This window comes from Aureobasidium pullulans (genome assembly GCF_000721785.1).
Source record: "Aureobasidium pullulans EXF-150 unplaced genomic scaffold scaffold_5, whole genome shotgun sequence".
In the NCBI taxonomy this organism is placed as follows: Eukaryota; Fungi; Ascomycota; class Dothideomycetes; order Dothideales; family Saccotheciaceae; genus Aureobasidium; species Aureobasidium pullulans.
The window spans coordinates 148,575-164,387 of record NW_021941025.1 but is presented as its reverse complement, the minus strand read 5'-3'; the positions used below and the strand labels follow the sequence as shown (position 1 = coordinate 164,387).

The 15,813-nt window shown below is 49.5% G+C and overlaps 10 protein-coding genes across 10 annotated transcripts; 4 read left to right on the top strand and 6 right to left on the bottom strand.

The window, feature by feature from the left end:
• Positions 1-88: 88 nt before the first annotated feature.
• On the top strand, positions 89-1,155 carry M438DRAFT_292619 (NAD(P)-binding protein; the record flags this gene model as incomplete). Its single annotated transcript, XM_029901788.1, has 4 exons — positions 89-277; positions 329-657; positions 706-843; positions 903-1,155. Coding segments are annotated over exons 1-4 (894 nt in total), but the record flags the coding sequence as incomplete, so codon positions are not given.
• A 282-nt stretch (positions 1,156-1,437) lies between these two features.
• M438DRAFT_372904 (dihydrodipicolinate synthetase family protein) lies at positions 1,438-2,417 on the bottom strand (the record flags this gene model as incomplete). Its single annotated transcript, XM_029908387.1, has 2 exons — positions 1,438-1,977; positions 2,028-2,417. The coding sequence occupies 2 exons, from the start codon at positions 2,415-2,417 to the stop codon at positions 1,438-1,440; spliced, it is 930 nt and encodes a 309-aa protein (XP_029762459.1).
• Positions 2,418-2,715: 298 nt separating this feature from the next.
• M438DRAFT_372903 (MFS general substrate transporter) lies at positions 2,716-4,439 on the top strand (the record flags this gene model as incomplete). The annotated part of the gene is made up of 3 exons (XM_029908386.1): positions 2,716-2,751; positions 2,925-3,175; positions 3,242-4,439. The coding sequence occupies 3 exons, from the start codon at positions 2,716-2,718 to the stop codon at positions 4,437-4,439; spliced, it is 1,485 nt and encodes a 494-aa protein (XP_029762458.1).
• A 93-nt stretch (positions 4,440-4,532) lies between these two features.
• Positions 4,533-5,619, bottom strand: M438DRAFT_372902 (uncharacterized protein; the record flags this gene model as incomplete). Its single annotated transcript, XM_029908385.1, has 3 exons — positions 4,533-4,976; positions 5,036-5,302; positions 5,362-5,619. 3 exons carry the CDS (start codon positions 5,617-5,619, stop codon positions 4,533-4,535), a joined length of 969 nt encoding a protein of 322 aa, XP_029762457.1.
• Positions 5,620-6,019: 400 nt separating this feature from the next.
• Positions 6,020-7,357, bottom strand: M438DRAFT_372901 (Six-hairpin glycosidase; the record flags this gene model as incomplete). Its single annotated transcript, XM_029908384.1, has 2 exons — positions 6,020-6,112; positions 6,173-7,357. 2 exons carry the CDS (start codon positions 7,355-7,357, stop codon positions 6,020-6,022), a joined length of 1,278 nt encoding a protein of 425 aa, XP_029762456.1.
• Positions 7,358-7,561: 204 nt separating this feature from the next.
• Positions 7,562-8,884, bottom strand: M438DRAFT_292617 (uncharacterized protein). Its single transcript, XM_029901787.1, has 2 exons — positions 7,897-8,884; positions 7,562-7,849 (listed from the first exon to the last, which is right to left on the bottom strand). The coding sequence occupies exons 1-2, from the start codon at positions 8,452-8,454 to the stop codon at positions 7,607-7,609; spliced, it is 801 nt and encodes a 266-aa protein (XP_029762455.1). The 5' UTR covers positions 8,455-8,884; the 3' UTR covers positions 7,562-7,606.
• A 210-nt stretch (positions 8,885-9,094) lies between these two features.
• Positions 9,095-10,125, bottom strand: M438DRAFT_343756 (uncharacterized protein). The gene has a single exon (XM_029905058.1). The coding sequence runs from the start codon at positions 9,965-9,967 to the stop codon at positions 9,245-9,247; it is 723 nt and encodes a 240-aa protein (XP_029762454.1). The 5' UTR covers positions 9,968-10,125; the 3' UTR covers positions 9,095-9,244.
• Positions 10,126-10,345: 220 nt separating this feature from the next.
• Positions 10,346-11,070, top strand: M438DRAFT_395558 (uncharacterized protein; the record flags this gene model as incomplete). The annotated part of the gene is made up of 2 exons (XM_029909219.1): positions 10,346-10,864; positions 10,921-11,070. Exons 1-2 carry the CDS (start codon positions 10,520-10,522, stop codon positions 11,068-11,070), a joined length of 495 nt encoding a protein of 164 aa, XP_029762949.1. The 5' UTR covers positions 10,346-10,519.
• A 335-nt stretch (positions 11,071-11,405) lies between these two features.
• Positions 11,406-13,114, bottom strand: M438DRAFT_343754 (UDP-glucoronosyl and UDP-glucosyl transferase family protein). Its single transcript, XM_029905057.1, has 3 exons — positions 12,458-13,114; positions 11,794-12,411; positions 11,406-11,746 (listed from the first exon to the last, which is right to left on the bottom strand). The coding sequence occupies exons 1-3, from the start codon at positions 13,003-13,005 to the stop codon at positions 11,476-11,478; spliced, it is 1,437 nt and encodes a 478-aa protein (XP_029762453.1). The 5' UTR covers positions 13,006-13,114; the 3' UTR covers positions 11,406-11,475.
• Positions 13,115-13,282: 168 nt separating this feature from the next.
• Positions 13,283-15,797, top strand: M438DRAFT_395556 (MFS general substrate transporter). Its single transcript, XM_029909218.1, has 7 exons — positions 13,283-13,622; positions 13,672-13,929; positions 13,981-14,170; positions 14,216-14,292; positions 14,419-14,574; positions 14,628-14,992; positions 15,043-15,797. The coding sequence occupies exons 1-7, from the start codon at positions 13,372-13,374 to the stop codon at positions 15,546-15,548; spliced, it is 1,803 nt and encodes a 600-aa protein (XP_029762452.1). The 5' UTR covers positions 13,283-13,371; the 3' UTR covers positions 15,549-15,797.
• The last annotated feature ends 16 nt before the right edge of the window (positions 15,798-15,813 follow it).

Here is a 15,813-nt window from a genome sequence, read left to right as displayed (position 1 = left end):
ACAACAATTCTCAGCCGGAAGGCTTGCGACTAGGATGGGTCAGTATTTTGCCTCTACTTTGCGAATTGTACCATACTCACATTTTCAGTTCGGTCTTGGCTCTATGGGTATCGGGATGTCAGAAAACCTGCAAACCTGTCTGGGACGTCAGAGTCTGCCTCCACTTCGCTTCTCAAACAGATCTCTCGACAAAGGAAAATCGCTGGAAGCATTAGGCGCTGAATCGGTCGCGGACTTCCCTAGTTTGGTCCAACAGTCCGACATCATCTTTACAATGGTAGACTTTCCAACCTCGCGACTTCATGAATCAATCGCTGACGGACCTCAGATCTCGAATGACGAGGTGCTGCACTCTCTGGTTGATGAAGCACTTGCTGTTGGCGATTTGGAACACAAAATATTCGTGGATACTTCCACAGTCCATCCCGAGACGTCGAAAAAGGTGGCGGCGAAGCTTGCCGAGAAGAAGGCCATCTTCGTTGCATCTCCAGTCTTCGGCGCCAGCCAGATGGCCGCTTCTGGACAACTCATATTTGCAATGGCGGGGCCTTCACAAGCCATCGAGAAGATTCGACCTTATGTCATTGGCGTAATGGCAAAGCAGATTATTGACTGTGGCGAAGATGTCTCGAGATCAAGTTTGCTGAAGATCACGGGGTATGTATTGATTTGGACTCAATCTCCAGTTATGCTAATGCTTGGTAGTAATATCATGGTGATCGGCTTGCAAGAGCTGATTTCAGAAGTGCAAGTGTTTGCAGAAAAGACTGGATTGGGTACCGAAACGGCAGAAGAGTTTATCGGTAGCATGTTCGGACCTGTATTATCAAGCTACTCGAAAAGGTGGGCTTTCTATCTCATTCAAGAAGCTGGCGGCAGCATGCGCTTACAGTTCTCATTAGGCTTACCTCTGGCTCGTATGCACCGCCTCATGACAAGTCCCCGGGGTTTGCAGTATCGCTGTCCATCAAAGATAGCAAGCATGCTCTTTCGATAGCAAGTGAGGCTGGAATGCGCGTACCAGCGATTGAACTCGCTCTCAGCCATATGCTAAACGCCCGAAACTACGCTGGAGAGAATCTCGATAGCAGTTCCGTTTACGGAACTCTCAGAGTCGAGGGAGGGCTTCCCTTTTGGTCGGCAAACAGCCGTCAGGGCATCTGAGATCATACAACAAATAACATCATTTACTCGTATCGTGTTCGCTCCACAACTGAGACCTACTAATTATCATCATGCTGTTGATTTCATGCTAAGCTTTGATGCAATAGTCAAGGTCTCCATTGGATGTGCAGGCCTTCTGACAGACGTTGACTCGAGATCCACCAATATGAATAGTACGCGACTACAGCAATTCCAAACACTCTCTGCAGGATCAAGTTCGATCATCATCTGACTTGCATTCCATTATTTCACCGTCAGGACTATGTCACTGACTCAAAGACTCCTTTCGATATCTACAACACAGTCGAATGCCTGTTTTGAGTTCTCTGAGAGGGTGGCGATATCAAACACTCCCAGCGGTCTCCGACCCTTGCCCGAGCCGTAACCAAAGTATTCCGCAACCACCGCCTTCACCCCCGCGACACCAACTTTTGACAAGTGCCAATCGGCATGACTGAGCTTTGTTTGCAACTCAACCGCATCCTTCAAGCTGCCCGACGAATAGAGTTGCAGCATCTTGACATGTGCTTTTGGAGTAAGATTGGCGAGCGCAGCAATAACACCATTAGAACCTGCTACCAGACCAGGGAGGAAAAAATCAGATTTGCCGGCGAAGACTGAAAAGGCTCCAGGAAGAGGTGGATAGGCAAGACGTTGGAGTTTGCCCAGATTGCCGCAGGTTAGTTTGGCACCGACGATTTTGCCTGGAAACTTTGTCGCTAGAATTCTGATGAGATCTGAAGACATGTCGATACCCGCCGTGACGGCTGGGAAGTTGTAGATGAGGAAAGGAAGCGACGTCTCTGCGGCGACCTAACATGATGTCAGTCGATGGAAGAAATTGTTGTTGAGGATGAACTCACTGCTGAGAAGAACTTTTCCAGCACATCAGAACTCATGGCTGCTGCCCAGTAGCTCGGGGGAAGGAGCAGAGCAAAGTTTGCTCCACATTCTTTGGCTTCTCTGATGTAGACGAGGGTCTCGAAGACGCTGGGCGCGCCGCAACCAACAATGAGTGTGATGTTCTCGTGACCACTACTGTCCAGTGTCTTTCTGATACTTTTGACAAGATCTTTTCTCTCCTCGTGCATGAGGTGGGGAGCTTCGCCGTTCGAGCCCTGAAGGACAAAGCCTGTCACCCCACCATGTGCCATTCGCAAAGCGTGTTGACTAGTAATCTCAAGATCGAGAGTTTCATCGTCGTGGAAATATGTCACAAGTGGTGTGTAAACACCGAAGCCGGGCGCGGTCATGTTTTTGGCGACAGGTAGATGGTTTGAGAAATTATTCTTGAAGCGAACTTGATTCCGATTATTACGATAATTTATGCGTAGAACACATGGTCAGCGCGATAAAATTTTATGATTCAAAGGTGGACAAGTTTGGTCGCGCTCTTTGGTATGCGTGAACTGTAGTTGCGGTGGACAATATCAATGCGACATGTGGAGGCAGCGTCGGCCTATCGTGATGGACGTTATCGGCTTGAGATAAGCATAAGTGGACAGCAACACCACAACAATTTGCTGCTGGTACAATGAATTGCGTCTCTTCATGATCCATAGTACTAGTGGACAATTTGATCATAAAGTCCGTGCGACTCTCCAACAGAGATCGTGCACACCCTTCTCTCAATCACTTTTTTCTACCATCCAATGATGCAAGACAAGATGGCCGATGTGAAACGATCTGAGATGCCGAAAGACATCAGCACTCTCGAAGCAGGAGAGTTGCAAGATATATCCCACCGAGACAAAGCACAGGATCACGCTCTTGCTATCATCGGTCACGAGAGGATCGAATTCACCGCCCAAGAAAATGCAGCTGTTCTTCGTAAGATCGACTTACATCTTCTACCACTTCTGATGTGGGTGTATATGATTCAATTCGCCGACAAGACATCCTTGAACTATGCCTCGGTGATGGGAATCCGCGACGACACCCACCTTGATCCGAACTCTCAACAATACAGCTGGGTTTCGTCGATCTTCTATGCAGGTTATATACTCTGGGAGTGAGTGTCAAAAGACGTGTTACCACTGTCTAGAGATTATGCTGACTCGGATTTCCTGTTCATCAGATTTCCCACCACGTATCTCTTACGCAAACTCCCTCTTGGAAGATATACCTCAACAAACGTTATTCTTTGGGGTGTTGTTCTCACTTGCACAGCCGCTGCGCAGAGTTACTCCGGTCTACTTGCCCTCCGTTTCTTCCTTGGAGCACTAGAAGCCACAGTAACTCCCGCCTTTGTCCTGTTCTCTTCTCTTTGGTATCAACGAACAGAACAAGCAAAACGAGTGAATGCATGGCTGGCATGTAACGGTATAGCCACGCTCATCATGGCCCCATTCGCCTATGGTCTATCCGGTGCAACTTCAACAGCTCTTCCAACATGGAGAATCCTCTTCCTACTACTCGGCCTCCTGACCGTAGTCACCGGTGCTTTTCTACTCTGGTACATGCCCGACAGTCAAGCAAACGCAAAATTCCTCAATCCCAAAGAGAGGCAAATAGCCACTGAGCGCGTCCGAAGCAATTTCCAAGGCATCGGTGGTTACGGCTGGGACTGGTATCAATTCCGAGAAGCATTCCGAGACCCTCGAACCTATCTTTACGTCCTCTATTCTCTCTTGATGAACATCCCCAACGGCGGCATAACGACATTCGGATCTTTGATCATAAAGTCCTTCGGTTTCGACAACAGAATGGCTCTACTGCTACAGATGCCAGGAGGTCTGGTTGACATTGTCTGTAAGATTGGCTTTGGCGTTTTGTCAGACAAGCTGGTCGATCGTTCAATCCCTGCTGTCATTGCAATCCTGATTCCTATGATTGGCGGCATCTTGATGATCGTCATACCCTCTCACATGTCAGCGGGTCTGCTTGTCGGATACTACTGTATCAGTTGTGCCGGTGCATCTTGGGGTCTCGTCATGGTCATGATCTCCAACAACACCATCGGTCATACCAAAAAGGTCACCGTCAACGGTCTACAGATTCTTGCTTACGGAGCGGGCAATTGGATAGGGCCGCAGACTTTTCGTGCATACGACGCGCCCGACTACCTGCATGGCAAATTGATGGTGGCCATCATGTACGGAGGCGCTGCGTGTGTGCTTTTGGCCATCCGGATCGTGAATATCGTGGAGAACAAGAGGCGCGACAAGGCGCAAGATCAAGCGATATCAGGTACAGGCAGTACCATGGAAGACGCTCAAGGTGACTTCACGGATCTGACTGATTTTCAGCAGAAAGCTTTCCGATATATAGTTTGAAGAGCGAGATGGTTGATGAATTGCATATCGAATGCCACGTAATGTTTACTTTCCGTCGAATGACTTACTCAAAGCCGGTCGTGAACTTCTACATCACGCTTGCAGCCGTAAAGCTTCTGCTTCCGTCAATATTTCTGCTTCGGGCGACACAACTTCAGCATCCCACCACTCCTTGCTATCACTCCCAGATTGACTTCCAGAGCCAGCCGATTTGACTTTTACCACTTCTTTCTCGAACCCCTTCTCGGAGTCAGGAAGGCTAGCTTCGTTGCTGACAACTCCACTCCTCGATTTTCTGCTCCAATTCTTGCCCAAGTTTACTTTCTTCAACAGTGGTCGAAGCGTCGCTGCAGAAGAAGCAATGATACCAGCGCCAATCTCTATCGTAGACCACATCATTCCTTTGCGAAAGCCAGACAGTGTTCCTTTGACAAGCGCAGGCCAATATACAGCTCTCAGGATAGCAGCCACAGACCCGGCGACCGCCAAAGCGAAAATACCGGCGACGATGGCTTTCTCTCGCTTGATCATCTGCGTCTTGAGTACCACAAGATAGGCAGAATGGCGAACAGCCAATCGGTGGCTGCATTGAGAACGCCTTGGAGGATGTTTGCTGCATTGAGAGCAGGATTGGTACCCGTGCATTGCCCCATAATAGTCTTCATGGCGTATTTGGTTGGATCAGAGCACCAGAAAAGAACCAGGAAAATCGAAGAGACACTGTTGGCGATGAAGATGGCGAGAAAAACATAGATAAGAACGCGCTGCCATCGCTCAACGACGAAGCGGAGGAAGAAGAACGCCAGTGAGAGTTTGAGTGCGATGGACGCGCAGAGGTAGATGACTACGTCAGAGATGACAATCTATATACTTCCAGTCAGCAATGGGTTCACCAAGCGATTTCAGGTGTTGCAAGACTGACATTGATGATCTTTTCATAGACTTCCAGACTAGGCTTCGGCGTGGCCAGTGACGCCTCAATACCGAAAAGCAGTCCTGCATGAGCGGAGAAGAAGATCAAGGTCAGTATGCAAAGCCAGTCCTCAACCAGGAATGAACGCAACAACCCAGTTCGTACGTATACACGCAACCCTACACAACAGATAGCAAAAGAAAGGAAAACTGCAGGTACAATCAAGGCCGTCGTACTGACTGTAAAGTTGGCAGTAGGCGCAGACATGATAATATTGCGAAAGGTTGAGGTGTGCGACCAGAACAGAGCTTGATGAATTGGGCGTTGCGAGGAATAAGAAGACGCGATCTTGACGACTTTCTGAGGTGAAACAGCTGATGAATAGGCTTCGCAACGTAAACAGTTGTATCGAAGTGTTGTTCTCTCCGAATGTTTCGCCGCGGAGAGCATAACCTTGTGCGACATTTAGGCTCTGAAAGCCGTTTTGAACACCTCCGCTGGTTCGGCCGTTGATAAGGCTTTCCGACACAACTAATCCCTCTTTGCCAACGGGTAATCCTTCCTTCTTCTAACTTCTCGTCTCCCAGAAGTGAATGCAGGCTCGTATACATGTGGCGTGATGTCCGATGTATTTCTTGATGTAAATGTTCGCTCCGACATTTTCTCTTCATCCGCACAATTTCTCGAGCTCCAAGCTAGCAAGGATGAAAGCGCTGGTACCGATTAGACTGTTGTTGGCTGTCGGCCTGTCAAAGTAATACTGCGAAGATGAGTCAACATTTCCATCTGGCAGAATTAGAAAGTTCAGTTCCTATCTCACCTTTGCATTGACAATTTGCGCACTCAAACTGGCAATAGAGCTTGTTCCGCTGAGATCGAGGGTACCGTTCGCATTGCGAGTAACGTGTGTCTCAAAGATATTTTCCCAGAGTCCGACTCCTGCTTTGATGGCTTTGTTCCGAAGCTTTGTGTCTTCCAGGATGTTGAGGCGGACAGACTTGAGAAGGAAATATGCTGTCATCAAGCTCGCGCTTGTCTCGATGAAGTTCTGAGATCCATTGATTGAGGCACCCGGGAGATCCACGACTTGCCAGACACCGTATCTATCGTTGATCTGCAAAGCACGCTCGAGAGCAACGATCTGGGCTTTGATCAGACTGTTGAACAGAAGCTTCATGTTGCTGTACGAAACCTTGAGATCCAGAGTCATGACATGAGAAGTCGCGGATTGTAGAGCTTCAAGAGCTTCAAGAGCTTCGAGAACGCCAAGGGTATACCATGCTTGTGATCGGCCCCACACAGAAGGACTTGCGCCAGTCTCGGGGTCAGCCCAACCATGTGCCTTCAAAGCGTCGTATCCGTGCACAAGCAGACCTGTACCATCATCGCAGATGGCGGCCAGTATCTCGAGTTGCTTCAGCACCGCCGCAGGTCCAACAGCGTCAGACTGCCGAGTGCCATTTCCTGCACTCAGGATTGCGAAAGTCGGATACGAATACATGCCGTCGGTGTATGACAAGTTGCGGTAGGCGGTCAAGTTGTTCCGGTTGTCGTAGTACCAGAGGCCACCGTTCGTGTTTCGAGGCTGATGTGCGAGCGAGTCTTGCAACGTAGAGATGGCAGACAAGAGAGACGCGCTCTGTGTTTCGTGCGATTGACGCATCATCTCGGTGCCAATTGAGAAGCGATCAAGAGGTAATCCGATGGCAGAAGTAGCGTTCGTGAAGAGGGGAATAGCCGTTGCAGTACTGTTGTGTAGGTATGCCGTCCATGTCTGCTTGTCGGCGGTGTCGTTTGTCGCGGCGATGCTCTCTCGTAACGCTTGATAGAAGATGCCGAGTTCAATTAACCCTGTCCCGGAAGAACTTGCGGCTGCTCCTTGACTTCTTGCGATATTGCTTGCCATCATTTGAGATGCTTGTCCATGGACGTTCTGCGGGCATTGCGATGTCTGCGCTACAGCAGCAATTGCAGCAAACAGTGACAATAGCTTGGCAGGAGTCATGTTGGAAGTCACTCGTCAATTGGGAATCTCCCTCATGGAAAGTGCGTTGGAAGAGACAGAGGCAGTCGTGTTAGTCCTGAGGTGTGACGGTTTGTGCCGATCTTCAATGACGTCATGGACCCTGTTTGCAAACTTTGAACTTTTCTGGTATGCCACCCCGTCAACCACTCGGAGACGGTGTCTGTTAATTTATCCTCATGGGTGCAAGAGTAATGTAACTTCTATAAAGGAAAAGCTACATATAGCACATTACATAGACGGCGATGGAGTATGCTTTAGAAGCGTTTCCTGGTAGCATGTAGCATACATACTGCGTGTCTTGTAGCCACCAAGTACAAACAAGCTAGTACTAAGTGCCTCTGGGATGAAACTCAGAAGGATCTTCGCCGTCAACGAACTGGCAAATGCTGGGCTAGTCAGAAGAAATGCGATGATGCCGTAGACGAGTCTCATGCCGATAAATGGTAGGGCAATTGCAGCAGTACGTAAAAGCTATCGACAATCAGCGGCGAAATCAGAGAAGCAGAGACATAACTTACTACAGTTCCATCAATGAAAGTGTCATTCCTCGATCTAGCCGGATCGCGTAGCGAGATGGTCGTCCACGCAAGAAGAATGAGATATGACACCACCAACATCGCCAGTCCAGTCTTGATCAGGCCAGAGTCTTGAGTGGTGGAAAGCCCCTTGACAACATTGACAATCCCGATTACCACCAGTATAATGGCCGTCGTAATGATGCTGTGAAAGCCACCCACAAGCGTCCGCTCAACTCTTGGTTTCAGTCGCAAAAGACAAGCATTGCGTGCCTCGTGCAAGACTCCAAGTTCAGCAAGGAGGAGCGGGGAAATGGCCAAACTGTTGACGACGGTTGCGCTGGTCTCAATGTTGGGATTGTGCCTTGCAACCATGGAAAGCGCACCGCCAGCGATGCGAATGGCGCAGAACGAAAAGACGAAATTGTAGGCCAAGAAGCCAGCTCTGCCATGGCGGCGCCAGATATAGAAGGTTGGGACGATGAGGCAGGAATAGAGGACGACAGTCGCGATATAAAGACCCGCAGGGAACGCCGCAGATGAAATCCCAGGTGAGGACATGGTTTAGAACTGAACGTTTGGATGAGATGCATACTGAAGGGCAGGGCTCTGAACTTATGTACTTTGCAAAATTCATGGTGCATAGCATTGAAACAATCTCGATGTTGAAGACGGACCCGGCAATACGGTCAAGCTGACATACATGCTGACCGAGTGACAGGTCAGAATGACCCTGGAACGCTGCTTTATGTCCGTCATAATGGCTGCGAAGATTGGATACGGAAGAGACTCCGTCAAAAGATCCCCGGGTCTTCAAGATCTATGCGTGGATCCAAGGAAGATCGCCAGTGCTAAGGATCCTTCTCACGGGGGCTGTGCGACGTGGTGGGCGTGTCACGAAAAGAGAACGTCGCGCTTCGCGCCCGTCCGAGTACCAGCGTGCTAGAAAACGACCAGGTACTGATGGCTCAATTCAGGGCGCACAAGACTGTTTGCGTATAGGCAACTTGTTGCATAAAATGGTAGTTTTCTGTGATCGAACGACATCAGAATCGCCAGGCAGACTGTCGCATTCCCTTGTGAAACCAATATCGTGTTCAAGGTGGATCTTGGCTGACGTCAAAAACGTCGCCTTGTCAAATTTGCTGTGTACCAAACAAAACAAACATCTACAGAGGGTCCAACTAGACCACGCCACAACCTGTCACTCCATGTCACGGAGGACATCAGATAATGTCAGTCCTACTACACCATGACTCCAATTCTGACTCGAACGAAACCCCCCGAACGCCATTTATCTCCAGCTCGCTCCATCTCAATTCCAGACCCGGTGCAAGAACAAACAACCTCCTCATCTTCTCTTTGCCCATGCTTTCGTCTTGGTCTTCCTGTTCAGACCTCGGATCAGAGCAACCAGCCTGTCAAGATCCGCTTTGCTTCCAGGAATGTTGTGGCCACCATCAAACTCAAGCACATCCGATGAAGTGGCATGATAGATGTTGGTGTGGAGCATCCTCGCGTGCTCCAAGAAGGGATCTTGCAGACCATGCAAATGCACGCATGGCAATTGCAACTTCTTGCCCATAAACGCAGTCACGACACCATCACTGCAGGACCCTGACAGCAACGCTCCGAACCGCAGACCGGCCCATGGCACCGCGGCCAGACTGACATCCATCGATGCCCATTCAACAACGTGGTATTGAGCCAAGCCCAACAGCATGGAAGCCACGATAGTCCCCTGCGAGAAGCCCATGACGGCCGTGATGCTCGAAGGTTGAATGTCGCGTGCTAACAAGGTCTTGATAATGTGTTCGTTGCAGGTGACAAATTCTCTAGCTACACATTCCATCGAGTCATTTGCTGAGGGGGAAAACCAGCTGTAGAAGGGCCCTGAATCGACGTATGCGGGAGCGACACCAGGGCCTGGTGCTGAGGGGTGGGGTGCGTCGATGAAGACGAACTTGAATTGTGATTGTAGGGCAGCCCGCAGTTTTCGTGTTTGTGCCGCAAAGATGCTGGCCGATGTGCCCGTGCCATGCAGACAGAGGATTGTGGGGAGGAATGAAGACATGATCGACCGGAGTGCTGTTCCGCTTTGGGTTGCTTGACTCGATAGTGCTGATGATGGTTGACTGATGGTATGACCTATGATGAGTACACCTTACGCTTTATAGTTGTCCTCAATGAGTACATCTGACTGTGGTTTACTCTCCTTGACTGGGTCGGAGCAATCCATCTGTGAAGCCTGTGCCTGTCAGCTGTGAATTTCCTGTCATCTACTCCGACCGACAGACTGTCCAGTGTCATCAAGTCGGAACGCGCCTTCCAGTCTCCCCGAGCTGACCGCAACACCACGGACCACAATGTCAGACCTGTTGTCATGCCCAAGAGACGCACCGCTTCGGGCTGTCAGATTTCGGATGGGGTTATGGGGCAGAGAAGTCAGCATTGGCACTCTTCACCTCTACTCTGTCATCTTCACGCCATCTTTCCATCTGCTGAGATCTCATATCATATTCTCTGCCCTCCAGCTAAAAGTCCCTACTTGATTTTTTTCTACAATTTCCCTATCTCCTTTGCCCATCAGAGCTTCTCCATCCCCATCTCTCCTTGGGAATCCACCATGTCCTCCAACATCGATTATGAAAAAGTAGTCCCAGCGATGCTCGAGCTCACAGACTCGATCATAAAACTCCTCGATAACACAAGCCACCGCGAAATTCACGTCAAGAGCATAATCAACGGGCTGAGAGCCCTGATAATCCGCGAACGCAAGACCATCCATCGCCAAGGCAAAGTGATCATCGAGTTGAAGAAGCAATTGGCAGAAGTCGAGGAGCAACTCAATGTCCTACAAAGCCGTTTACGGAACAGAGTTGATACGGATTGGCATTCTGGAGATAGTATCCGTATCAAGGATGAAGATGTTGATTACCATGTCAATGATGATTCGAGTCCAGAAGAGGACGTGAGTTTTCCAAGCTGTATTGACATTACGTGAATTTTTGCTGAACAGAAACTCAGGATGATGTGGGATCACCGGATTCAGCTGCGGAGGTGACAACGGCAACATTGTACGGCTTGCAGAGCATTTACATCCAGATAGCAGAGCGCTATGCATCAGGCCTCAAGGTGGATGATAAGATGAAGTCTGAATGTTCGGAGGATACATGATGCATGATTGATGATTTATCGATATGGCAGGCTTCACGAGGTTGCATGAGACATATTGTTCTGGGAGGATATTCCCGTAGTTAGCTTGGCATGTCTTGCATTGGATGGGAACCTAATTTCGTAAGCGATGGAGTTATGTGGGCACACGCAGTGGTTATGATACCAAAAAGCAACCTAGCAGCATATTGCGGGACTTTCTTCGGCCGTGCGTATTGGGTTTGCGGAGCTCATCCCTTCTACGGATGATCAGCCTCAAGCAAATGCTCATTATAGCGCTAAACACAGATCCAACCAACAGCACAAAGAATATGGCAAAGGAACAACGGACACAAACGTGCTGAGCGAGCTCAAACAACATCAAGCAGTCAATACAGTGATTACTGGCAATGTCAATTCACCCGCAAATCAGAGTTCCAATATCTCGGTCATCTTCTCGAAAGCGACCTGCCGGCCAGGGTGCCCTTGAAAGGGAACCGCAATGCTCTTGGCCTTGATCACCATCCCAGCAGACTCTCGCCCATCGACCACTTTGAGAAAGGCTGTTCCAAGTTCCGATGCTCCAACATACGGTGCAGCAACACGATTACCCCACACGCCTATACCAAGATACTCGACTCGGATGGCAAAATCGTATGTATCAATCCAAACAGGCAGGACAACTTGTGGAACTCCAGCACTATTTCATATCAGCCCAGCTTCAAGCAAGAAGGGCAAGGAACATACTATATAGCCTCATGGTACGAATTGGATCCACCGTGGTGGACAGTGCAGACAACAGTGTTAGTCATCAAGATTGCGAGGGGGTGGGCGGGCAGCCAAGACTCGATCCAAACTCGCTTGGTTTTGATCTCTTCGGCAATCACATGCAGAGCATCCTCCACATTGACCTTGGTCTTCAACTTCCACAAGATCTGTACATCAGGTCGACGGTCGAGTAGAGTTTTGACGGCAGCCGCGAATTCGGCGGTGAGATGGTGGTCGACGACAACATGGGATCCGAGATTGATCAAGACAGTTGGACCTTGTTGTAACCAAGCGCTCAGCTTTGGATCAGTCTCGGCAAGAGGTTCAAAGGGGGGTATGATGGGGCCGCAAGGAGTTACGTGTGAAGGTATGGAGAAGTCATAGTCGATGGTCGATGTCGAAGGGAGCAGGATATGAGCATCGCCAAATCCCTCAAACATGGACGGAATTTTGGCTGGGAGACCACAACCTTGACGATATCGCGACAGTTGGAGAAGTCTCTCGTTTTGACGGCGCGAGCGTAAGAAGCGATAGATGAGGTATATGTTCGCCGGAATGTACGACCAAGGAACAGGGTAGGGAAAGCCTGATGCCATCCTCGAGACTGTCAGCATCATCGTTGGAAATGTCCGAGAGCACTCACGCTGGAAACTTCCACAAAGCTCCTCCGCTAGGCTGTCGGTCCAGTACAAGCTCCTTGAAGGTGTTCGGGCTGAGGATCATGCACTTCTGGCCTATCGCGTTGCAAGCATCAACGGCTTGACTAAATAACAGATCGACAACAACCAATCTGGGAGCAACATGGTTGATGATTTCGATGGTGCTGCTGTAACCGATCATGTACTCGACTCCGTGCCACGGAGCAAACGTTGCGGGGAGCACATTGTCGTAAGCAAACAGAGCTCCCCTGATGCCCGGAGGATGTAGGTCGAGGAATTCGGTACCAGGAGGTGCGGCCTCCTTCATCGACTTTCCAGACAGATGGTGGAATGTGATGGCGCTGCATGTCCCATTGCTAAGGCGAAAAGCTGTGTCGTTGAGATGATCAATGCTGCTCTGGAGAGCGGGGAAGGAGGCGATATGCACATCATACTCCCGCCGTACGAGAAACTCATATGCGACGGCGAGGATGACGCCGGCCTGGCCCAGCTCACTGTTCGTCACGAAGAGAAGAGTGCGTTGCTTTTCCATGTGGACTGTGGACGGAAAGTTGCTGAATTGTCTTCATGATGCATCGATTTTCCAACCGCCTTTTGAACTTTACTTCTCGCACGGCGGTTGTCTCCTTGCTCAAGTCATCATCTGGTCATGGTGTACACTGTAGAGAATCAAACAGAAGTGGTGAAGATGATGACGCTTCAAAAGTCAGACCAGTCCGTGCGCAGGCCGTGGCTGAGTCATTGCAGTCATGCACCAAATCCTCTTTCAACACGTTTCCCGGTCAGCAATTCCTCACTCATCCGCTCGAAGATGACTCTCGAGACGAAGCCATGACCTCGCAAGAGCCGCCAATCGGCAATTGCGAAGATCAAGGCTGATACATAAGTTGTATACAACATGTGCCACGCGATTCCCGAACCCAGCAATCGCTCCAACGTCAAACAAAGACAGCCGGCCATGTCTGGCACACTATCCAATGACGCAGTTCCTCGCGCTTCAAGCCCTCAATCCCAAGCAGGCACTGACTCGGCTTCAGCCTCTGTAAAGTCCCGAAAAGATGGCAGAAAGACCAGTTCTTATGGCGAAGAAGAGAAGGATCTGGGATTACCTGTTCTGGAAGGCTGGCCGCTTGGTTCGACTGTGTTTGCGTGAGTTCTTCCGAAGACTCATCTGGAAAGATTCCTTACACGTGATTAGGCTATGCTTAGCTCTGCTCCTTGCCACATTAGATACTACCATCATCTCGACCTCGTTGATCACGATCGCTTCCGACTTTGGCCATTTTGATCAAGCAAGCTGGATTATAGTGTCCTATCTGCTCACTTATTCTGGTTTCCTTCTCATATTCACTAGATTGAGCGATGTTTTGGGCAGAAAACCTGTCTTGATGTTTTCAATTCTCATGTTTCTTGTCTGGTCAATCGGATGCGGCTTCTCACAAACACTCAAGCAGCTGTAGGTCTCGAATTGTCATAACTATCAGGACCTGGCTAAAACTTCGTTTAGTATCGTCTTTCGGGCTTTACAAGGTATAGGCGGTGCTGGAATCTATGCGCTTGCCTATGCATCTGTTTTGGACGTGGTACCATTCAGGCTCGTTAGCGCAGCATCAGGAGCTATCTCAATGAGCACCGCTTGTGCGAGTCTCTTGGGACCTGTCCTTGGCGGAGTTATTACCTCGAATACCACTTGGAGGGTAGTGTCCCAAGATGCAATCATTGACTTCCGCTAACATTCACAGTGGGTCTTTTGGATCAACATTCCCTGTGGAGTTCTGGTCACTGTCTGCGTCGCTTTCCTGTTTCCAAATGAAACACAGTCAAGGAGACTTGGAAAGCCGGCGTTGCAACAGATTGACTGGCCTGGGATACTTCTCTCGCTCACTTGATCCTCACTGTTGGTCATCTCTCTGGAAGAAGGAGGTGTTCACTTCTCCTGGCGAAGCTTGTTTGTGGTGTTGATGCTTGTGGGATCAGTCATCTGTTTTCTAGCCTTCGGCATATGGGAGCATGTTCTGACACCCAGAGAAGCAAGCATGAAGATGCTGCCTCTCTTTCCGACAAGACTCATATCTAGCAGGGTCGTTGCAGCGACTCTTGGGTATGTTTGGCGACGCAGTAGCACAACTTCAACACAAAAGCTAACACTTGTAGAACTGTATTCTTCACTGGCTTTCCCTTTGTAGTCACCATCATGGCCCTACCACAACGCCTTCAAATTGTCAATGGCGTCAGTCCCGAGAACGCGGGTCTTCACATGCTCCCACTCATTGGTTCGACCGCTTTGGGCGCGATTCTGACTGGCACGATCACTGGCAAATTCAATATCGCCTGGCACTTATTGGTGTTTTCGAACGTACTCATGACAGTTGGTTGTGGACTCATGTCGACCTTACCCACAGACAGTGAGATCGCCAATCTCTGTTATCTTTATCAAATCATTCTCGGCTTCGGTTTTGGTCTTACCATGGCCAGTTCGATGGTTGTCATTCGCACAGAAGTGGCTATGAAAGATAACAGTAAGTCTTTCTGGTCCCTTGAACATCTCGTGGGTAACTGACTGGACTAGCTGTATCTTTGGGCGCCGTCACTCAACTACGACAACTTGGTGGTGTTATCGGTCTCGCTGTGACGCAAGCCATCCTAAATGGCGATTTCAGATCGCAACTTGCCAAGTTTTTGTCCGACGAGGAGCTGAGATCGGTCATGCTGTCAACAGCTAACATCGCAAACCTTAGTGATTCACATAGAGACTTGACTTGCCGCGCGTATGGAAGATCTTCTAACGCCCAGATGCGAGTCGTTACCGCGTTCGCGGGTGCGGCCATCTTGATGAGTATGTTTGCTCGACAGAATGCTCCACGAGACCGCAAAGCTCTCGAGGCGGAGCGTGTCGCATTTCACACTGGTCGAACCACGTCAGTCGAGCTGCATAGTGGCTCTGTCACACGCATCAACCTGGTACATGCACGACTGGTCAACAAGACTGAGACGTCCAGTGCCCCGTATCTCGTTGATTCTGGCGGTTTGATTGAGACGACACCTCGCGAAGAGAGTCTAGCCACTCGCTTCTGATTAACAGTCGTACAGCTTGATTACCACATTGAAGTTGTGTTTCTGCTTCTCAGATTATGGACGAGTCAAGGCAGTCAACCACTGGTTCAGATAGAAAAGGGAATCTAATGATTCGCGTGAAAATCATCTGAGCATATTCACAATCTTCACGTTCAGTCCAGTCAAGTCAAGCATTTTATGTTGTAGATCCGGACAGCTCTCTTTTCAACACTATACCACTGGTTGATTAAACTCGCGTCCAGAGATGTGCACTCTTCTCCCGGCC